Genomic DNA, 25002 nt, shown 5'->3' on the forward strand with positions numbered 1-25002 from the left:
TAGTGGGATATGTAGTTTTTTTAGTCAAACGTCTTCTTCTCGTCCATACTTTCACCTAGAAACTCCATTTAAACTTTAAAATGGAGACACGAGTGGTGTGCTCTGATTGGTGGACAGGAATGTACTAAAAACTACATTTAGTAGTGGGATATGTAGTTTTTTTAGTCAAACGTCTTCTTCTCATCCATACTTTCACCTAGAAACTCCATTTAAACTTTAAAATGGATACACGAATGGTGGGCTCTGATTGGTGGACAGGAATGTACTAAAAACTACATTTAGTAGTGGGAAATGTAGTTTTTTTAGTCAAACGTCGTCTGCTCGGGCATACTTTCACCTAGAAACTCCATTTAAACTTTAAAATGGAGACACGAGTGGTGTGCTCTAATTGGTGGACAGGAATGTACTAAAAACTACATTTAGTAGTGGGAAATGTAGTTTTTTTTTGTCAAACGTCGTCTGATCGGGCATACTTTCACCTAGAAACTCCGTTTAACCTTTAAAATGGAGACACGAGTGGTGTGCTCTGATTGGTGGACAGGAAGGAGCAGTCAGTGGGAAATGTAGTTTTTTTAGTCAAACGTCTTCTACTCAGTCACACTTTCACCTAGAAAGGTTGTGCCAGCCTCAGTGTCACTCAAGCTCTGGCATGTACTGGCAAATGTTTGACAATACATAGAACCTAGTAGTTCTCAGTACTTGAGTCTCAGTAGTACTCGGTAGTACTCGGTAGTACTTGAGTGACAGCTGAGTTCGGTGACATGTACTGGCAAACAGTTGAGTGCGAAGTATTTGTAGTTGTATTTGCCTCTAAAACAACTCCGTCTGGTTTGAAATCTCGAAGAATCTCATCGTAATGTATATACACTCCGGCAGTAGCCCCCGTGGCCCTTTCAAAATTTCCCGGCGGGGGAATTTTCTAGTTTATACATTTATTCATGAATTTATTTATTCCACAGGGGCGATTTTAAACGCGAGTGGACGCGCCGCTTCCCAGTATTGCACGCTTGGTGGGCTGCCACTAGAGGATGATTGACAGGCGCTCTCCTTCAAACAACCACGCGCACAGTTCATGGCTGCACCTGATTGGACGAACGCTTTCACAGCTGTCCTGTCTGCTCCGGAGTTCACGCAGACCAACATGGCGGCTCGTTTGGAAACTTTCTCTTATTCTACGAAAATAGTTAACCGAAAGGTGTTTCTGAAAACATTTTAAGAGAGAAATAAGCTATGCAGTTGCTGAATCTGTCTTTATTTTAGATCGACAACATTCAGTTTAGAAGATTTTCGCGAGCGTTCCCGAGGCGGCGAGTCGAGCCTGGCGCCTCTGATTAGCATAAAGTAGATTCAACTTCAACTTTATGCAAATGAGGAGCGGTCAACTCGCACGCCGTCTCTCGACATTCGCCGCGACGCTACCAGAATGCATTGCACGGCTTTTCGCATAGACAATGAATGGGACGCGGGGAAACACCGCTGCCTGTGGACACGCACCATAAAGGCTGAGTTATGCTTCCGCGTCGACACAACGCAAGGGGGCTTGCGGACCCCTTACGTCCTTGCGGACCCCCCTTACGTCCAACGCAAGGGCCTGACGTGTACCTCCCAAAAATCCTAGACGCGCGTCGAGGCGACGCAACACCAACGCAACACCAACGCAGCGGCATTGGCTGTGATTGGTCCGCAAACTACATCCGCTGGAGACCGCTTTCCGGTTTCCACTCATAAACACCGCCATTTAAACTTTTAATAGGCTACTTTTATTGTTTGCACCTCATTTTATTGTTTGCACCTTGTCGCTTTTGCACAAAGAAATAAAACACCAAGTTCTGAAAAATAGTGGATGTTTAAAGCCAGAAAGTAAACAAATAGGCTATAACGAGGCTAACGACGATATACGTCAAGAGTCTCGGTCGGTCGGTCAGTCTTTACAAAAAACATAGCGCCCTTTACCGGTGTGGCATTGAATTGCACTTCGACACGTAAACCCAACGCAGAACCATCACGGTCTCCCAGCAACTGCGTGGCCGTTGCGTAGCCATTGCGTGATCACTACGCGGAAGCATAATCCAGCCTTAAGGCTTTCCTAGCAATTGTGTTGAAAAAGATTCAAAGCTTCAACGCTTCAGTGATGGTGACATCTGGTGGACAACTGAAGCCATAGCAACCTCTCAAGAGCGCGACTGAAGCTCTGACACCGTTTCAATCCCATGTCGGCAATAAAAGTTTAGAAAAGACTGTGTGGTCATTTACGTGTTTTGTTCATTCATACTCGCCCATACTGTAAAACATCCCAGATTAAGCCAACGGATGAATCTAAATGATATGAAGGGTTAAATGTTGGTTAAGGGTTTATTTATTTGATCATGGTATGTGAACTCAGAAAAATCGTTTTGTATTAAGTGTTTTACACCAGAGTAGTTTGTCATAGGAGAAGTTGTATGGTCGAGGAGGAATGTTTATGCACAGAACAGACAGGTTTTTGGTCTTCACAGGTTTCTATTCAGAAATAGATTTTTTTCCACTGTGGCAGGCTTCTTCTCCTCTTCTGGCTCACGACGTGAACACTACGAGCCAATGAAACGCACTGACACACATGAGCCAATGACACGCACCGGTACACTATGAGCCAATGAAACGCTTCGAAACATTTCGAAGCAATGAAGGGCTTTAGTGCTTCGGTCAGTGTCGCTGGTGTTTGATACAAGCTACGACACAGTGGTTCGAACCACTCCGCTTCAGGAAGAGCGACACAAGCTCCAAAGCCTCGGTATCATTTGCCCATCACTACAGTTCACGCTACATTTTCTGTTTCTTTTTTTTAAACTTTATTGACATCTCGTCCTCATCTTCTCTAACGTAACTGAATCCATTACGTTAGCGGTTTTAGCTCCCGTTTAATGGAACTTACTTATCAGAATATAAAGCATGATTACTATTACACTTAATTAAATATTTCTTAATATTTTTTAAGTCAAATTACCACTGTTTTATGTTTTCTACAGTTTATTATATATCATATTATATATGCACGCTTTCCCTCTTTCTTCCTTTTACCTGAGTAGCTGTTTCACTCACCGACGATTGCGAATATTAAGCAGCTTTTATCGATCATTAATCCGTTCATAGAGCGTATTATACCTCTGACCACGGACCACCAGCACTTTGCAGTGGTTGGCATCATGGCTGAGGAGATGACATGACAACAAACACTTCCAGTGTGCAGCAGTGACCTCTCCTCCCTCAGTGCTGACACCTTCAGTTCATACAAACAACACTTCTCATAATCATTGTTTAGATCAACTATTCACCACTAGTCATATATTATAATATGTACTGTAATACTGTACCACATGGGATCAACTTAACGGACTCTGATGTTTTAACACATTGTAGATATTACCCAGCACTGACTTTGCCTGGTTATTTATAAGAAAGACAACTTCATCTTGTTTCTTTTATGCTTCACATCAAGAATGTAGTGTTCAATACTTTAAACTGCTTACAACTCACCTTGTATTTCTGCTTCATGTTCTCCCCCCTCTTCTTTGTCCATCCGGCTCCACCTTTCCTCCATCCCTGTTCTTTAATAAACATCCTATATGAAGATCAGCACGTAGAAAAGTGTTACAGCTCATTGATGATTTCTTGCCAACTAAAATAACTTCAACAGAACATTTCAGGTAGACATCTCAGGAGAGCAGTACATCTCCCATCTATATACACTGGTGTTCAAACTTATATCATTGAATAGCTAATTATGCAACAGTAGAACTTAAATGTAGCCCTGCATATGAGAATTACAACATTTAATAACACATTTTCTTACGTGAAGCATCTCATAGCAGCATTCCTCCTGCCGGTGAACTTTTCCTCCTCGTTCCCTCCACCGAATGAGGCACTCAGTGTCTTCATCCGTCCCTTTAAAGGTCCCATATAATGAAAAACAGGTTTTCTCTGGTCTCTACACCTATAAACTTGTCCTCCCTGAGCCTGTCAACTCTCTGAGGACTGAGGAAAACAAGCGACTCCTGCATGGTCTCTGCAGCCCCCCCACTGGTACAACGGCGCTCCTACAGGCGCAGGTGAAGTTCGGTGTGTCCTGATAGGCCCAACTCCTCTGATAGGAGATATCCGAGAGGGGGCGTTCATCACCGAGGTGAAGTTTGGTGTGTCCTGATAGGCCGAACTCCTCTGATTATAGGAGATATCCGAGACGGGCGTTAATCACCGAGACGAAGTTCGGTGTGTCCTGCAGTGACAGCAGCGAGATAGCGGTGTTTCACAATGTCATCGCTCAGAGCGAGACACGCAGATTGCTCTGTTGTTGGTTGTACAAATCGACATAAATGCATATATTCCAGACTGATCTCATGAATCGGCGTATGTATGACACGCCAACTCGTATGCCATTATGGTGTGTTATCACTACGCACAATCACCTTTTCACGTGTTTATCAACGCCGAACCCTAACCCTAAAGGGCGTTTATATACACGCGGATGTGATGTGTCGTTTCACTAGAGGGCGCTGACAAACACGTGGATGTGATGGGTCGTTTCGCGCAGAACGTACACATACACGTGGATAGCGCGAATTGTGTACACTGTAACAAATTGACTGTAGAATTTGCAGTAAATACCTGGCAAAAAAAAGTTGCCAGTAAAGTATTGTAAAATTGCTGTTGATTACTGTAAAAAAGGATTACAGTATATTACAGGATAACTTTTACAGGTTTTTGTTGTATATAAATTACAGCAATTTGTTGTTGTTTTTTCAGAAAAACAACTATTAATTGTTATCTAGTTTACAACATTATCTTGTATTCTATTCAAATTCCAGAGGTTCCCCTGCAACAAAGTTGCCAGTAAATAGGTGTTAATACTTCACAATACAATATGTTGTTGTGAATGTTTTTACTGTTAGCAGCTTTGAAAAATATGCATTTTGAATGAGACCAGAGGGGTATTGCACAAAAGTAGAATAAAGAAATCCAGGATAATTGAGCAAGCGCGGCTTGACCTAGTCTGCTCGGCGCATCCTGGCTTAATTGGTTGCACGTTTGCCGAGCCAGGATGAAAAGGCGCGGTCGGTATCTACACCTGGCTATGTCAAGCCAGGTGTAGATAGTTGGGATAAGTGCGTGTTCACGGCATACTTAAATAGACCTCGCGATCGCTCACAGAATCACAGATGAGAACATGGATAAGAGTCGCGCTTCATATTTCACGGCAGCTGAACAACAGCTCCTTATGGAGTTCTATGAAGAGGTGAAAGACATAAGAAAAAAAGGCAATACCAGTGCCATAATTAAAGAAAGAGAGAAAGCCTGGCAGACAATAGCGGACCGGCTTAATGCGTAAGTAGTCAAAAACTGTACAATTAGTGCTCCACTGGAACTGTCATAATTAGGCTACAATTAAAGGACTAAAGGAGTTACTTTTAAAGTCCACTAATCAACTGTTGTACACTTTGCTTTAAATGAGGCAAGTAGAGGTACATGTTACTCAGGAAATGTAGAGTATGATTAAGTGCAAACAATTATCCATGTCATTTAATCTAATTTTCTCATGTTACATTTTCATCTATTTTATCTTTCTCTCCTTCATAAAGAACAAACTTGTCTGGCAATAAAAGGACCTGGCAGCAAGTTAAAATTAAATACAAGAACATTTTGCAGGCTGGTAAGTGACTTTAAAGTAGATAACAGTGAACAAATGAGGTGAACAGATTAGGTGTCTGCTGACATGTTGAATGTCTGTATGATTGTAGCAGTTAAAAAAAAAGCCCATAGAACTGGCACAGGGGGTGGCCCACCAAGCCAGGATATGACCCCAGCGGAGGAGCTGGCACTCCATTTAAATAAAGGGAGGCCAGTGATGGAGGGGATCCAGGGAGGGACAGTAACAGACTCTGTCCCAGACACAGAAACTGTCCGGTTCATACAAGGTACATATTGCAGTACTACTGCACATGGAACACAATCAAATAAATATATTATACTGTCTGACTTTGGATTTCCTTACAGTGTCTGGGAACACAATTACACTTTTGGAGCCACCAGAAGATGATCCGGTTAGTACAGTATTGAAATCACAGGCTTGGTATGTCCTGTGAAATCTTAATTCAAGTTCCCTCAGTACATGGATGTATATGGCAGGGGGAAGGCACATCTGCAGCTGCAGAATGCACTTCTGAAGATGAGGAGACTGTGTCACTGGACTCCAGAAGGCTTGAGGTATGTCAATTTTATGGAAATATCCTGCTTATTTAGTCCATAAAGTATGACGTCAGTGATGTGGTGCTAATAGAAAATATATGTGTAACAGGACCCAGATGCTGCACAGTCTCCCAAGCAGCCTGTTAACATTGTGAGTATTGGCTAAAGTAAATCTACATTATGCACAAATCCTTCTGTGCTAATTGACATTTCTTTTACAGACTTCACAAACTGTCAGAAGACTGTATGCAAAGCACCTGGAGAGACAGATAGAGCTGGCAGACATTGAAATCAAACTCAAGAAGAGAAAGCTCCAAGAAATGGAGCTGGAGCTTGAGATCAAACGCTGGACACTCAGGAAACTGGACCTGGAAATCCAGAAACTAGAAAGAGAAGTGAGTATTTCAGTGCACACAGTAACCATAACTGCAATACAGTGTTTTAATCTTTGTTGCCTTTGCTCTCTCTGTTCCAGGATCCAAGCAACCAAGAGAAATGACTGCCAAATTAAAAAAAAAAATCAATTACAAAACATTGTGGTGTCCTCCCTTTTTCATTAATGTGAAGTAGAATTTAAAAGAGAACCACCAATGCTAAACTAAATGCACACAGCAAAAAAGAAACTTTCAAGATATTTTATTAACTAAGGATAGGCTAAATCGAAAAATTAAGTGAAAAAACTTGCAATATATTGCTCCCTGACGACTCTGCCATTAATGTTGTCTGGGAAGATGGGAGCATTTTCCCAGTCAACATCAACAGCCACTCGGGGGGGGGCTCTCCTTTCTTAGGCCTGCAATGTTGTGCAGTACTGCGCATGCAGCAATTACATCACAGGCCCTGTCCGGGGAAACCCTCAGGTGGTGCAGGCACTGAAACCGAGATTTCAGAAGGCCAAAGGTCATATCGATTCGAGCCCTTGTCCTTTTGTGCGCATGGTTGTAGGCCTGCTGTGGTGGGGTTTGGGGGTCCGCAAGGGAAGTCAAGAGGAATGACTCGCAGGCGTAGCCTTTGTCTCCCAGCAGCACACCAGGGAATTTGCCTGATAATGCAAGATATCATTTAGAAAACTACACGGCAGAATTAAACACTCATGATGTCCAAGGTGCTTACAGTACAAATAAAATGTGTGGCTTACCTTGTGAAAGTCTCTCGTGAATTGGACTAGCCCGAAAGACTCTGGAGTCATGCACTGAGCCAGGCCACTTTGCCTCTAAATTGCTGACAAGGCAGTCAGCATCACAGATCATCTGAAATGTGAAGTTGTAACCTATTAAGGTCATTTAATGCACAGAATTAATTTATGTAGGTCATAGTAACCTCAAACCACTCTTACCTGAACATTGATGCTGTGGAAGGATTTCCTGTTGATGTAATCTCCCTCATGTTCTCCTGAGGCGTTTGATTGTGTGTGCAATCCAATGCACCAATGATGTTGGGGAAAGCTGTAACAAAAGATAGTGAGTATCCAACTGTGACTGATCAAATTAGAAACTAATGGTTGCACGTTGAAATTGAGGTTACCTTCAATCTTGTAAAACTCCTCCTTGATATGGAGGGGTCTTCTGTGGCCAGGGAAGGTGATGAATATGCTGATGAATGACTTCAGCGCCAGACAAACACGTCTTATTGTGCGGCAAATGGTTCCTTTATTGAGGTTCTCTGCATCCCCAACAGAATAAAGGAAGCTCCCACTTGCAAAAAATCTCAATGTAACACAGACCATCTGTGGTACAGTGAGAGCATGGCTTCGTGCAGTCTGGTGCTGTATTTTTGGACTCAGCAGCCTACATAAATATCTCAGTCCATCACCTGAGAATCTGTATCTCTCAATGAGATAGTCATCGCCAAAGGCCAATGGGTCTGACCTATCCCGGAAGACTCTTTCATGCCTAAATGCTCGACTGAGGATTAGGGCTTCCTCATCCAGTACATCCTCCAAAAAAGGGCAAGCCATCATGTAGAGGGAACAGGTGAATGGGAGTTGGACCTATATATACTATATTGCCCTCGTCACAGATTTCATTGCAAACACCTTTGCAATGAAATCAGCTGTGTTTTGTAATCTCAATTACTGCAATAAAACACATATTTATTAAACCTCTGACGGCAATTTGACAAGCATTCAAAACACATATTTATTAAACCTCTGACGGCAATTTGACAAGCATTCATTAGCATAGCAATATAACACTTGGACTGAGTGACAATACTACCACTTGAATCAATATAAAAAGACTGTTGCAATTACAAACAGCCAACAGATATAAATGAAATGACAATATATATGTAATATTTTAATGCAGGATAATTAAAATGATGCAACATACTTAGAAAGACCATGGACACATTAAAACACATTAATTCCTCACAGGATTGACGGTAGAAATACAGGTGAATCACTAGGATTAATCTTAGCCTGGCTGTTAGCCTGGTCTGGAGCAGGCTAACATATAGGGATAATGGGCGAAAAGGTGAAAACTTGTCTCCCCTTGTCTTGTGCCAGTGCGTTTCGTCTTTCGTCTCTCGTCATGATCCTCATGCTAAGTCAATTTGGTATTTTTGTAGTTTTATGTTTGTAGCCTCGTTTTTCCTCCCGGTGGAGCAATTTTGTGTTTATATTTTTTTATTTAGAATAAAAGCCTGATTTAACCTGCCTCTGCCCTGCATCTGAGTCCTCCCTCCTTTTTCAAGCCTGACAGAACACACTGGCCAGTATGGCCCGAGAAGTCCACCTGTCCTGCCTGAAAGAGTCCCGGACAGTGATGGAGTCCCATCTCGGACATCTTTCGGCGCGGCTCCAGGTCTAGCAGGAGCACCTAGCTCCACCGATCACAGCCATGCTACCAGCGCTTGCCTCAGTCACAGCCAAGGTACCAGCCCATGCCTCAGCCACAGCCATGCTACCAGCTCATGTCTCAGCCACAGCCATTGTACCAGCCCATGCCTCAGTCACAGCCATGCTACCAGCCCATGCCTCAGCCACAGCCATGCTACCAGCCCATGCCTCAGCCACAGCCATGCTACCAGCCCATGCCTCAGCCACAGCCATGCTACCAGCTGTGGAGGAAAACTCTTCAGGTCCAATTCTGTAGCTGGTTCAAATGAGGTTTAATCACTGACAGTGGAGAAAAGAAATTCACAGTGTGTCTATGAAGATCCAGTCTCTCGAATGGCCTGGCCGAGGTGAATTTATACAGAACAGTCGAGAGAACAAAAGGGAAGGTATCATGAGTGGATTTGCATTGAATCAACACATGTCTCTCTGCAGAGGAAGAGACATCTGTTGATATCTACAAGGTGTGACTGTTCTCGGGAGAGCTAGACGATGTCACTACAGGGGTCACTCATCGGGCCTTGATCAATGTATTTGAGACAAATGTTACAGAGAAGAGGGAATGATCAAAGAGTCTTTTCATCAAGACGGCAAGGGTTAACACAATGGCAAACAGCTCAGCAGGACATTTGATGTTTAGAGGAAAGGAACATTATACCAAAACCAAATAAGAATTGTAAGGTAACACAATTTCTTCTACAATTCCCCATTTTGTCCTATAGGACAAGACTAAATACACAAGAAAATGTAATCAAGTGAAGTAAGAAAATTACAATACATCAATTCTACACAATTTGTCGAAAACATCATGAAATAATTCTTTAGGTACGTCGTGAGTAGTTTGTTGAATCATCATTTTAGTAGTCACCTTAGCTGTAATAATTTTACACATTGCTTCTGATACAAGAAAAAATAATAAGGGGTAATAAAAAACAGATTATTCCAACATAACAACAAAAACATCTATTCTATATTTGTTTCCAATCATTCAAAAGTTTTGCTAATATTGCTGGTGTGCACCTCATCAGTATTGTGTTGAATGCGTGCAATGATAATCTGTCACATAAGTACAACATTCAACACAAATCACTGCACAAGTGTCACCCTGAGATGCTAAAAAGATTGTCTCAAGCTGTAGGCAGGAGGCGTAGACGAGGTTGAAGTCCAAACAAAGTCCTTGTTGGTCATGGAGGAAAGCACGAAGTGACAATTTGAAATTCATGTCATGTCCACCTCCGGTGCCTTTAATACACAATTCTAATGGTCCTGGAACTACACTAAGAGGGATGGTAGCAGGGGCATCCATGCACGCCTGACACTTGTTTATGGATATTTTGCAGGATAAAGTTCTAATTTCAGGTGAAAACTGGAGAAAGTTCATGGGTGTGAGATGTGTGTATTCCGGGGAAGTATATGGCACATGTCACATTCGGAAATGGGCAGAGTCATCAGTGGGAAGAGTTCATCATGTGTAACCGTTATGGTTAGAATTCAAGCTTTTGTCAGCTATCATTCTAGGCAGGTTGATATAAGTGTTTGTAGAAATAATTTGGTCATGTGTGAGAAATGTATCGGGTCCAGTTTCCCGTCTCTGTTGAAGGATGGAGCATTCAAGCAGGGACGAGATGTTGCTAATATGCTTCTTTTTTTTTTTGGTGGCTCCGTGGTTTCAGTATTAAGAGGGGGATCTTCCAAAGCAACCTTCTGTCCCCATTGCTTAATACTGGTACTGCAAGGGAGCCACAGAAGTGATAATCCGGTCACAAGCAGCAGCCATGTTGGTGTCCTCCATCAGCATCTGGTCAGAACAGCACTGCTCCGGGTTGTCCTCCTGCTGGGCTGTTGATCTTCACTGGTCCATGTTGGCATCCCGCTGAGCTGTTGATCTTCTACAGCGTGAAGAGTGGATCCATGTGGGGTGTCACACACTTCATGACAGTGTTGTTGGTCAGCAGTAGTAGTCTACCTGGGCTGGAGAGCGTTCCTTCGCTTGAACTGCTTCAGGGTTGACATCACCAGGCTGAAGGTTGTGATAGTTCCCGTCAGTGGGAGGCGTGTGAGCTGCGATCACCTGTTAGTGCAGAGCTTAGACAGAAGAACACAGTTCCTTGCAGAGTTCTCGTGTGATAGAGGAGTTGAAATGGGTGCCGTCGTCGCTGTTAATGCAGCGTGGGATCCCAAACAGGCAGACAATGTCTCTGAGGAGCAGGGTAGTCACTGTTGTGGTGTCTGCTTTTCTGTTTCCAAAAACGTCAGTCTATGTTGAAAACATATGATTAAAAAAACAATAACAATAACATGTGAACATATGACTTTGTACAAAGTCAATCAGCATATTTACAAAAGAGTCCTCACGGGGGGAATGCTCTTCTTGGTTTGTGTCGACAAAATTGTTTGAATTTAGGGACGTAACAGGAGCAACATAAATCTGCTTATTGCAGCAATCATTCCCCATTTGCTCCTGTGAGTCACACCATGTGTCACACAAACAAGTTGAGGAAGCAAGAAATGTGTGGCTAATGCGCGGCCGTCGCAGGAGCTCCACAATTCATAAAACAACACAACCAGGCAGAGCGCTCAGAGGTGTCGGGGGCAGCTTGTAACGTAGCCACGTTAAAGCAAAGAGCTCAGCTTGTGGGGCTGAGCATGGGGGGTGGGAGGGGGTGGGTGAGATTCTAGGATCTCAAATAGGGGACCAATTGCATAACCTGAGTCAAGTGTAGGGCTCTCTGATTCCCACAATGCTCATAGACTAAAACGCAGAATCTGACAAGAATACCTGTAAAACGTGGAATTTCGTGGAATTTGTCAAAATCTGAAAATCAATGTTTTCTCGAACATTATAAGAGTTTGTTACCATACAAGAAAAGGGAAAAAAGGGGGGGGGGGGGGGGGGGGGGTAAACGTTGTGTAATCAACGGGAACACCGCCTCATCCAGCCTGTCTGAAAAGTGAAACATAAATAGTAGCGAGTGGATTGACAGGTACGCTGATTTTAGACACAGCGAAAGTCAGGGGCAGGGGGCTGCTAGAAATGTCTTTATTTTGATCTATCACCTACACGATTAGACAGTATTTGATGAAAAAATGCTATGAAATAATTTCTATAAATGAAAATGGAAAACAGAATTTTGAAAAATGAGAACGGAAAACAAAATTTAGAAACATTTAAACGGAAAACACAGAAGTCCGAAAAATGGAAAACAGAAAGCATGGAATTTAGGAAAAAAAAAACAATAAAATGAAAAATAAAAATTTAGAAAAATTAAACAGAAACCGGGATTTAGAAAAATTAAAACGGGAAGTACGGAATTTGGGAAAAATTAAATGGGAAAACATGGAATTTAGAAAATTAAAACGGAGAGCACGAAATTCTGGAAAAATAAAAGGAATCTTGAAAAATTAAAACAGATTTCATAGGGTTCTAGTCAAGTGCTCCAGTGGGAGAGCGGTATGAGCTACCATCTACAAACAAATTAACTCAGGTTTTGCAAGTGGTTTGTCTAGTGGTTCGGGACGGGGCGAGCATAATGATCAACTAAGATCAACTTTCACAACTATATGGCTTGCCATCAATTAGGGAAGGAAGGAGGGAAACAGGGATAAGAGGTGTTTCAGCGCTCAATAGTAAGGTTAGGTTTGGAAAGAAGGGTGAACTCATAACAAGTCTGTCTAGAGGAGGAAAAATGTTGCGTTTCAGAGCGGAAGACAACATGGGAGACAGAGTGGGGGCAAATAGTGTTTAGTGGAGATCTCAGTAGCATGGAGGAAGTAGTTTCCACAGCGTGACTGAAATAAAAAATACAGTGATCTGGGATGAACAGAACAGGAGGAGAGGATAGTGGTTGGATCTGGAACTACAGGAAAAATAGGGTTAACACATCATTAACTGCACTGAGATCTTATAACTTATCTTATTTGTTTGTTTGTTTGTTTTTTTTTTAATGGGCAAAATGGGAGTGTTACAGAGGCTGGAGGTAGCTATTATTATTCCTTGTTCTAATAAGGACTCTATCACAGGTGCAATTCCAAGTTCTGTGTCGGGTTTAAGGGGATACTGGCGTTTCTTTGGGAGTGGTTTATCTGGGTTGACGTTCATTTTTTTACACTAGAAGCAGAAAGAATCAGTCCCACATCATTAGGGTGGGAGGAACACAAAGCAGGAGGGATCTGGGATGAAGATGGAAGGAGGTTGTAGATGGAGAAATAGGCTGGGGGGGGGCTAGGTGTGGTTCTGTCTGTGACAGAGTTGAACAGATAACAGGTTGTGGGTCAAAAAGACACACAGGATGTACCCCAAAGAGCCAACCTTGTACAGTGGGTAACTGGCTACAGTATCACAAAATGTTTTGTCATTACAACATTGGAATAACTTTACCATCTTGCCCAGCTTTTTGAATATACTCAGAATTTGGAACTGCATCGTGATGAGCTAGACAATGGAGTGAGGGAAACCAGAGCAAAGAGTCAGATATTTCAGAAATCAACCAAGAAAGGAAAGGAGAAGTGGGTTGTTTGGTTATATGGTCATAGATGTTTGAAGTTTTAAAGAAAGTTGAGGAGAGGGCAACTGCCAAGCATAGGTTACTGATCGGGAAACCTGTTGTAGCCTAGAAAACACAGTATTAACATTAGCATCAGGTACATCAAGATTTACCCCATAAGGGGTGCATTAATGGTGCAGCCAAATTGACATAATAAATCACGACCCAGTAAGTTCAGAGGGGTATCAGTAGCCATTTGAAAGGCATGTTCTCTAGATAGGGGGCCTAATTCCACTGTCATTGGAGCACTTACTGGGTTTTGTTTAGTGATGCCGGAGACGCCTACTGTGTTTACAACCTCAGAGGACAATTCAAAGTTTCAAGTTACAATTCAAGTCTTTAGGATTGATGGCAAGTCATATAATTCAGTTAATTTATCCCTCTTTTTTTTTTTTTTTTAGAAGAGAGAAAAAATAAAATAGAAATGTACAAGCGAAAATAATAATGAAACACTAATACAAAATAAGATGAAATAAAAATTAAAACCAACATAATTATTAACGAGAAATTTAAAAATGAAAATAATACATTTAAAAATATAAAAAAAATAATATTAACAAAAGGTATAAATGAATTCATATAGACAAAAAAAACAGCAAACTAGTTAAGATAAACAATAACACTTAAAGGACAAGGTACTAACAGTATGTGAAACCTGAAGTAATAAAATAGAAAAATAATGTATTTACAAAAAGACTAAAATAGCTACAGGTAGGTTGCTGAAAATGCATTAAAACAGACAGACAACCAACTAGTTACAGAAACAATACTGCTAAACAGTGTTGTTCCTGAACCTGTTCATTGAACGATAGTTGTTGAACTCGTTCATATTTTGGGAAGAACGTGAACTGAACGTACTGTATTTCTGCCTGATGAACGCTACTGTGAATGCGTTCATCCTGGTGTCTGTGAACGCTCTCTCAGTTTAACTCCGTTCAATAGGGTGGCAGATTTGTGTAGAGCATTCCAGGCAAAAACCAGGCGAAAAATAAAAAAATAATAATAAAGATAACAATGAAATACAGTAAAAATAAAAGTACAATTGAAACAAAAATATTATAAAATGATTAACGAGAAATTAATAATAGTACTAAATATTGAGAACAATATTTTGACAAAAATAAAAGGGGGCAAATTAATTGATACAGAAACAACCGGCTCAAACGAAATGATAATACTAGAAGGATAAGGTACAGTATTAGTTATGAGAAACAAGAAATCATAAAATTGAAAAAATGAAATATTTACAAAAAAATAGTAGAAGGTAGGTAGGGTGAAGTGAGTTAAAAAAAATTAACAATTCAACAGGCTAAATAGAAGCCAGAATACTAAAAAAAACCCAACAATTTAACTACAGTAAGGAACAAAAGAGTTAATAACAAAGGGCAGAGTGGGGGAAACTAATTAAATCAGAGAGACAAACCAACTAGTTAGAGAAGGGGTAAAGGGCAAGTTACTAACAGTCTTGAGTAACAAAAAATAAAAAAATAGAATATAACGTATTTTAAAAGAAAACTAAAGTAGGTTGGGGAAAATTAATTAAAACAGACTTACAACCCAACTAGCTAAAGAAGTGATTCTACACAGTGAAGAAAATTTGTATTTACATGAAAATAAAGTGCTCTTAGCCACGTGGTTTATCGCAAAACAGCAGTCGTTAATCACAGTGATCAAAAGGCTATTAACTAACGGATAAGGAACTAGAGCTGGAATGTTGTGTTCAATTGTAACCTCCTGAACAACTACTCAATTCCAGCAATAATTTCTCACAGTAAGAAAACAACATATTTATGGCCACAGCGGGCCTTAAATCACAGCAAACACAAATACACAACATTGACAAATAAGACGTTACAATGAGCTCATACAACTGTCAAACCGGTTATACACACCTCATTCATTCAATGTAACAATCTTTTACAAAGAGAAACACTGAAATCTATAAGATCACAGAGAGCTTCACCATGGAAGTCGTCATTACATTTCCAAGTAGGAATTACGATGACATGAGCGGCGGACTGGCTACCCCACTTAAATATCGTCGACCTCACATAACAATCTCTCACATAGAGAAACACTCAGACCCATAAGGTCACGGAGAATTCCACCATGCAAACTGTCATTATGCTACCAATAGGAATTAGGACAATATGAGTGGCGGACTGGCTACCCCACTTAAATATTGTCGACCTCACATAACAATCTCTCACATAGAGAAACACTCAGACCCATAAGGTCACTGAGAATTCCACCATGCAAACTGTCATTATGCTACCAAGTTTAGGAATTATGACAATATAGTGTCAGACTGATTTACTCCACTAAAATTGTCTACCTCACATAACAATCTCTCACATAGAGAAACACTCAGACCCATAAGGTCACGGAGAATTCCACCATGCAAACTGTCATTATGCTACCAATAGGAATTACGACAATATGTATGGAAGCCTGGTTACTCCATAACAATATCATCCACCTCATATAATAATCTGTTACACCGAGAAAAACTCAAACCCATAAGGTGACGGAGAATTCCACCATGCAATCTGTTATTATACTACATAAGGCCTTTTTTGCTTAAAACTCACCAGAACAGCCTGCAGTCAACTGCTGCTATTTGAAAATTTAAATCGCGTTACCTGGGTCTATGGAAGATCCGGACCTGAGACAGGGCATTGTGAATATCAGCAAAAGTTAGGAATTTTACAAGAGGCTTCCTTTACCCTTTGAATTTGGCGCCGATTGCTAATATTCAAAATCACTCCCTCCAGTCCAGACGTCCTCTAGCCCAGGGTTTGCGAGTTGCCGACAACGCCATATTGTGGAAGAAAACTCTTCAGGTCCAATTCTGTAGCTGGTTCAAATGAGGTTTAATCACTGACAGTGGAGAAAAGAAATTCACAGTGTGTCTATGAAGATCCAGTCTCTCGAATGGCCTGGCCGAGGTGAATTTATACAGAACAGTCGAGAGAACAAAAGGGAAGGTATCATGAGTGGATTTGCATTGAATCAACACATGTCTCTCTGCAGAGGAAGAGACATCTGTTGATATCTACAAGGTGTGACTGTTCTCGGGAGAGCTAGACGATGTCACTACAGGGGTCACTCATCGGGCCTTGATCAATGTATTTGAGACAAATGTTACAGAGAAGAGGGAATGATCAAAGAGTCTTTTCATCAAGACGGCAAGGGTTAACACAATGGCAAACAGCTCAGCAGGACATTTGATGTTTAGAGGAAAGGAACATTATACCAAAACCAAATAAGAATTGTAAGGTAACACAATTTCTTCTACACAGCCCATGCCTCAGCTTGATCCCTAGTCCAGGCGGAGGCCCGTCCGTCACCAGTCCAGGCGGAGGATCATCCGTCACCAGTCCAGACGGGGGGACCGTCCAACACCTGCTCCACGCAGCCTATTGGGGGTTCGCTTGCTGGGTCGCCTTCCTGCCCGGCCTCCCGAACAGCCCCCGCCCACTGGGTCTCCATCCTGCCCGGCCTCCCGAGAGACCCCGTCGGCTTGGTCGCCCTCCTGCCCGGCCACCCGAGCGGCCCCGTCTGCCTGGTCGCCCTCCTGCCCGGCCTCCGAGCGGCCCCGCCCGCTGGGTCGCCCTCCTGCCCGGCCTCATGAGCAGTCCCAGAGTATATCTCGTAAATTACCCCACTAATAATGCATGGAATGTTACCAAACTTCTGCAGTAGTACACATAGGGTCTGTACTCACAAAACGAGGCATTTTAAAGTTTGTAAGTACATCAGGAGTTTATTTAAAAGAACACTTGCCTGATAGCTTCTACTGCTAAAGCTACCGCTATTGCGTAGACGGCACTTCTGTGTTTACCCAGCTTCTTCTTCTTCGTTGGTGTTTAATGGCAGTCGGCGTTTACCCAGCTGTTTCTGTGACGCGAGTTTGCTTGTATTATCATGTCAACACTTGTCAACACTTGTCGACCTAACAATAGAAGCATTTATAAAAAATCTGCGAAACCTTTTCATACTCTGGCGTGAAACTCGCGTCACACTATTACTAAGCCATTCGGCTGATCGCCCTATCTTGACCAATGCTGACCATGGCTAAAAATGCTTCCGAGGGGGTGTTTGGCTGGATGTCATGGTGGAAATTACCTAGGGTCCATTTCACTGCGAACCATCACTTTAAGGGGGGGGGGTTACTGTCATGCCGAGGTGAGGTTTGTCTTGGTTTTTTCCATCCATCCATTGTCTACCGCTTATCCTGTATTCAGGGTCGCAGGGGGGGCTGGAGCCGATCCCAGCTACACTGTAACAAATTGCTGTAATTTCTACAGTAAAATTTTACATTAACTTCTTGTTCTGTCATTTAACAAAATATAACTGTACACCGCAATGCATCATGGGTCCAAAATAATTACAGTTGCTGACAGCCTTTTCCCACAGTAACATATTGTAAAATGACAGACAAGTTGTATTCTGACTGTAGATGATGCGTATTACAGTTAAATACTGTTGATATCGGATTGCATTCAATTGAAAGAGGAGCACATGTGCACAGGTCATGTCGGAAGCAGAGGAGCAACACGGTGTTCAAACACTCATCCATAAAATGTAAGTTGGACATAAATATCCTACAGAATTCAAATGTGATTCAACGTGTTAAGTGTAAGTTAACAGAACGTAAAGTTGTCGGTGTAAGGTATCAGCCTGGTTTGCATGTCCTCAAAGAAAGTTAGGGAGAGAGTTAACGTTAGCTAACGTTAAATAATTCAGCTAAAGCTAGCTAGCGTAACATGTATTGGTTATTGTATTGTAACGTTAGTTATAACTAATACATGTTATGCTAGCTAGCTTTAGCTATGGACAGCACATCCATTAGGACCTAATGGACCGAAAGCCCATAGTCCGATGGGCCGTTATCCACTGCTTTGAAGGTCCGTTGCTCCGAAAATATACACACGTAGTTCAGTAAATGCCGGCTACTCTCCGCTAACATAATGCTCAATTTAACAGATAACTAAATCAAAACGTAAATCATAACGTATGACTTTGTATGACTCATAAAGAAGAGTTTTAATTTCAGCTGTATTTTAACTTTTCCAGCTCTTCTGTGAACTAATTTTAAGTTAAATAAACTTCAGTGTAACTTAACATAACCTTAACGTTCATGTTTTAGGTTTGTGAAACATGGTGCCGAATTTATCATCAGAACTGTGTAAATTGTGAAAAGTCTGTTAGATGAGTTAATTTACATTTTTAATGACTGATGCAGACAAATAAAGTGGAAAACCTCCATTAACGTTGACACATTTGCATCATTTAGCTAACGTTACAGGTGCAGAGGAAAGCACCACCGCTGACGGCACAACATCTGTGAAGACGATTTTCAGGTCAAAACATTTTGTCATTTATGTGATTGTGTCTGACTGTGTAATCATTTTCTGTGGCATTTGACAGATTTGGGATTAAGCATGAGCTCTATGCTAATTTATCAGTTTAGTTAGCTCAAGTAAACTACTTTTGATAACCTTGCTGCACTGGCAGAAAGCCCTGACAAAAAACGTGTCCCAACGTGTGGCACCAATGTGGTTAGTTAAAGCTGTGCTTATTGTTATTGTTTTGAAGACACAAGCTTAATAACTTTTCTTCTTTATTCTTCCTTTTTTGCTCTTCTTAGCCCAGAAATGTATCACTGCAAACAGTGTGCCCATGAGAATGAAACTATGGATGGGCAAATGATTAGCTTGTCTTGAACCTGATATTCTGCTCTTTCTTGTGGAGCAGCTGTGAGCACAAGTTTCTTTTCATGTGATTTTGTGATTTCAGATGTTTCATTCATTTCATTGTCTCAACCCCACCAGTGGCACCAAGACGGCAAAGCTGGTCAGCCAAAGAAGTGGGAAGGTGCATGAGAAGAAGAACAGCTCAGTCAATCCTCACGTCTCCTCTCTCCTCAGGCGATTTATGGACTTTGAATGGCTTTGAGCGTAAGTCATATGCAAAAGATGAGGATTCTTGTCCTCCCAACTATCCCTTTAAGGTTGAAGATCGACAACATTTCCGTTTAATCTTTTGTTTACACTGTAGTTTATTTTGAGTCAATCCAATATCCACCGTTCTTCTGCTGCAAATACTCACTAGTTCACCAAATCCGTAGCTGAAGGTCGTTCTATTACAAATACAGTGTTTATTTCTGTTTGGGTAACTTTTGCCAGAAACTACAGTGCCCAGCTGTTTTAGAAGTAGTATATTTTCATGACCTGTTTTTAAAGAATTGTTCGACATTTTGGGAAATACTCCCATTCACTTTCTGGTGTAGACTTAGATGAGAAGATCGATACCACATCCATTAAAGGCACATAATGGCGTCAGTAACGCCGTTACTTTTTTCAGTAACAAGTAATCTAATTGATTACTCATCTCATTAATATAACGCCGTTATCGTTACTGCCAAAAAAATGTGTCGCGTTACTTCATTGAAGGCAGAAAAAAACAAATTACGCTATAGTAAACAGACGCGTCAAGCACTAGGACCAAGCGGATAACGGCCGCTCAAGCTGAAGCTTGTGTGATTGGCCATCCCCGCCGTACTTTAACTAGTTACTTTTTTAGAGTAACTTGCCCAACACTGTTTATGAGTGGAAACCGGAAAAGCGGTCTCCAGCAGATGTAGTTAGCGGACCAATCACAGCCAATGCCGCTGCGTTGGTGCTGCGTCGCCTCGACGCACGTCTAGGATTTTTGGGAGGTGCACGTCAGGCCCTTGCGGTGGACGTAAGGGGGGTCGGCAAGAACGTAAGGGGTCCGTAAGGGGTCCGTAAGCCCCCTTGCTATGTGTCAACGCGGAAGCATAACTTGGGCTTTACACGGGGAGAACATGCAAACTCCACACAGAAGGAACCCGGGCCCGACCCAGGAATCAAACCCGGGACCCTCTTGCTGTGAGGCGAGAGTGCTATTTCATATTAGGATCTCATGGTTAATGGTGTGAAATTTCTTGTTTTATTTTGAAACAGTAACTCCCCTCTCGTTTCAGGTCACTTGCCCTTTCTCATGTGTCCCTGGTCTGACGTCATCCTTGATTGTTTTCACCTGTTCCACATTATCCTTCTGTGTATTTAAGTCTGCATCTCCCCTTGTCTTGTGCCAGTGCATTTCGTCTGTCAACCACCCAACCAAATATTAAGTCAGGTTTGCCCTGAACCAGCTCTTAGTTAAGCTGCTATAGACCTAGACGGCTGGGGAATTTATTTATAGTGACACACTTAGCCTCTCTCTTTCTCTCTCTCTCGCTCTCTCTTTGTGTCGGTTCCTTGGAGTCCCTGTGCTTTGTCGCATCTCTACTGTTACTAACTTGACTACTCCCGGGAGTCTGGCCATGCTTTCTGGTCCAGCAGAGTCCGCTGAGGTCCTGACCGATGCAGATTGCTAACTGGCCTGACACTGGAAACACCACATTGTAGCTCCACCTGCCCGCTGTGTGACTGTTCAACTACTCCTGCTTTTTGGTCTACGGCGACGTGGTTGGGATGGATCCATCTCAGCGTGGCTGTGCCTGCTGCCATGGACTACTACTGTTGATACTGTTGCTTCTGTTAATACTACCACTACTGTAATTCTACTACTACTATACCATCAACACCAAATGCAGTTGGAACCCAAGGGCCTAGGCTGCACAAGATTTCTGCCTAAAAGCCTATTAAGGACGTTTTTTCTTGCCACTGTCGCTGTAACGCTTGCCCCTGGGTGAGGTTGGGACTTTGAAATTGGATTGACTCTGGAAATCTTGAGCGTATTCTTGTCCTGCTCAATGTGTTAAGTGTCCTATGACACTATAAATAACATTGAATTGATCGGGATTCAACTACTTCTCAAGTACATTTAAAATAGCTCTGTCCCCTCTACATCAACTCTCGTCACAGCTGGATGTAGACTGAACAGCTTACATTTTGAAGGGGTCAATCGGGCCAGTTCCTCTCAAAACCCCAGAGTGGCCCAGCCGCCTTGCAGTTCCATCTGATACCGTTACGGTTTGAACGAGAGGTGAACCCAAAAGCACGACTCCGAATCACAGGGAACAGTGAATAAAAGTCTTTTAATGTTCAAAAGTGACAAACAAGTGTGGGTGACGAGGGGTGGTGTGAGGTCCCGGGGTCCCGACGTGGTTCGTGAGATCACGTCTGTGACGAAGAGGGCGACGGTGGGGTGGAGTGACGTCTGCTGCTGAACAATGGCGTTGTTGCAGCACGCCATAGTGAGATCCGTTGACTCAAGCGTGATCACTCAGCGGGGAGAGGCAGGAGAGCAGGCGACAGAGAAGCAGCACAGGCTGCCAGGCGAGCACGGCAATCTGAGGCGAGTGGAAAAACACAGGGTATTAGCCACACAAGCTAGTACTGGAGCACTGAATCCAAAAAGGTACAGAGGTGAGCCACGAGGAGTACAACCACGTATACTGAATCAACGATCTGGTGACGAGAGGGAGGGAATCCAGCGATTTTATAGCTGGTTGATTGCAGAGTGGATCCACCTGGCTGCTGCCTGTTGAGAGAGACCACGCCCACATGCAGAGGTGGCAAAAGTACTCATATTATGTACTGAAGTAGAAGTACAGATACATGTGTAAAAAAATACTCTGGTAAAAGAAGAAGTACTGATTCAACTCCTTTACTCAAGTAAAAGTAACAGTAGTACAGGCTCTGAAAATGTACTTTCAAAGTAAAAGTAAAAAATAAAAAAAATGTTTTTTGCCGTTAATGAAACACAATATATCTTTTTGATAATTTTGTTAAACGAAAAAAGTTGAGACAGAATAATCAAGAATAATCACGCCAGCAGCTCATGGTTTTTCGGTTGACACAGCGCATACGCCATGAGATTCTCTGAATCTTCTGAAGCGTCGCCGTCGGCAATAATCCCGCCATGTCGCTACTACACTGCGAGTTCTCTACCGTCTCTACCGTCCCCTCACTCATTCGACTTCTTCCCGGGGTAACCTGTTCCCCCCCCTCTTCCCCTCTCGAGTTTGTCACGTCTTTTACGTATGCTTTTACGTATTGTCGTCATCTGTGGAGGTTTTTTTTTTTTTTTTTTAAAGTAACGAGTCTGTTTTTACGATGTAAGGAGTAGAAAGTACATATTTTTGTGTATAAATGTAGGGAGTAAAAGTAAAAAGTCATCAGAAAAAAAAATACTCAAGTAAACTACAGATACCTGAAAAATCTACTTAAGTACAGTAACGAAGTATTTGTACTTCGTTACTTGTCACCTCTGCCCACATGCACACACACAGAACAGACAGGGGGAAAAACACATACACCAGGGAGAAGGCATGGGCTGCCATGATGAGATCATGACGGATACCAAGGTCCATGGGTCAAGCCCGAGAGTATCACTCTTTGTTGGTTCTGTTGCTGTCCAGGATGCCCTAAAAACCGCTTTCAGTCGGCATGTTCATGGACAGGAGGGATTGTCCTCACTGTCTGATCTCAGGATGAGACACAATTATTTAACTTTTAATGTTATCATATAATTGTATATACTACGAGTGATAGACACATACTTTCGCCACTATGGTCAAAAAATGTATCTTTACATCACGTTATACATAATTATTGCACAGTATAATAAAACAAAATTAAATGAAAACATAAGGATATGCATTTTTGTATACAGAACATTAGTCACTACAAGCTTTTTGTTGATTTATAAGGAGTTCTACATAAAATGTCGAACTATCAAGGGAGCCCAAACAAGTTTGGTCAATAAATCATGTCGTCCCTCTCTTTCGTCGGATTATATATGGATTTTTTTGGGGATAAATAATTAATAATTAAAATAATTTAACTGACATTTAAACATACAAAGCACATTTAACCACTGAGTGAACCTATGTTACCACTGGCCACAGGATAGCAGTATTGCTCCATGAAACAAGATGATTCATTCCAAAATGTTTCTATTTTCCTTAATTTTGACACCAAGACAACAGGATTTCCGCTACTTTATCTGAAAATCTGAGTAACCTATTGCTGAAGTCTTTTGACTTTTGTTACTTGCATAGTTCAAAAAAGCATTGTTGGGGACCATGTATTGTATTGTACAATGGTTCAGGGGCCCGTTCCTGTCAACAAACTCTGAACCTAACCCTGAACTCTGAGTCAACCAACTCTAAGAAGGGCAACTCTGAGTTTTTGGTTCCAGAACAGCAGTTCTGAGTTAGTTCAATCAACTCTGAGTATGTAAACTCTGAGTTACGCGCGTGCCTGCCGCCTCTACAAAGCCATCATCAATGGAGCTCCTATACTACAATTCACCATGGCAACCGGGAGAGCGTTATTAGATATTACTGAGTGTTTATGTATGTTTTGTGAACAAATACTTAGACTAAGGCATATGATTTTAATCATATTTCACATATTACACAGTAAATATAAGCGGCTATTTCAACAAAGAAATCTCCTTTTTCAGAAAACTCCCATTCGCAAAAAAATCTAAAGAGCTCTGCAAAGAATCTGCATTATGTCTGCGATATGAAATGTTGAAAATGTCGGAGAATATTGTTTAGATATGTGATCGGTAGGAAAAATGGTAATTTTCTTCTAAATAATCAAAATCCTCTCCCGACGTAAAGCTGCTAGAATCACTTTTATTTCCATATCGATTAGGGTAACGAGGAAAGGACGGCACATGTTTTCAGAGTTGGTTCAGATTCCGGAAAAAGGCGGAGACATGTAGAGAGAAACTCAGGGTTTGTTGAAGCAAACCTGCCAGCGAGCAGATTAGGTTCACAGAGTCAGTTACTATGGTAACTGACCTAAAGGTTGAGTTACCTCTCTTTCTGGAACGGAAAACTCAGAGTATCCCTCTTCTCAGGGTTAACAAACTCAGAGTTTCAGGAAAACCTACTTTCTGGAACGGGCCCCTGGTGCTGGATAAACAAGACGATCCAGGGAGGACCCACCTCACAACCTACAGGACTTAACCCTTGTGCCCTCCTCAAATTTACTACCCTCTGCACCTTCATGGCCAGAAATGTACATGCACAAAATCTGCAATAAAATCCTCATACATCAATATTTTTTGAATCCCTTCATCACTTTCAGCCCCGATCAAAATGATCAAATATTCAGTCATTTTCAGGGTTTTAACTCTTTAAAAGAGCTGCCGTATTCAGCACCCCTGCCGTGAAATGCACCCCCTCATGGGAGATTATATTTAGCCTTATGAAACGCCAAGTCAAATACATTCAACTTCCTCAAAAAAATCAATTTAAGTAATTTTGTAATTATGGGTATATTTCCACAGAACATAGTGTTGTTTTGTATTATCCGATTTTGTGTTGAGAAGAACATCAGTTCAATCAATCAATCAATCAATCAATCAATCAATCAATCAATCAATCAATCAATCAATCAATCAATCAAT

The 25002-nt window shown here is 41.8% G+C and overlaps 1 protein-coding gene across 1 annotated transcript; it reads left to right on the top strand.

Moving 5' to 3' along the window:
- Positions 1-5614: 5614 nt before the first annotated feature.
- Positions 5615-6718, top strand: LOC311013350 (uncharacterized protein; the record flags this gene model as incomplete). The annotated part of the gene is made up of 7 exons (XM_084009370.1): positions 5615-5687; positions 5775-5948; positions 6028-6074; positions 6160-6237; positions 6329-6370; positions 6441-6614; positions 6695-6718. The coding sequence occupies exons 2-7, from the start codon at positions 5828-5830 to the stop codon at positions 6716-6718; spliced, it is 486 nt and encodes a 161-aa protein (XP_083865496.1). The 5' UTR covers positions 5615-5687; positions 5775-5827.
- Between the last annotated feature and the right edge of the window lie 18284 nt (positions 6719-25002).

The sequence above is a fragment of the Eutrigla gurnardus genome, assembly GCF_963514095.1.
Source record: "Eutrigla gurnardus genome assembly, chromosome: 5".
Classification (NCBI taxonomy): Eukaryota; Metazoa; Chordata; class Actinopteri; order Perciformes; family Triglidae; genus Eutrigla; species Eutrigla gurnardus.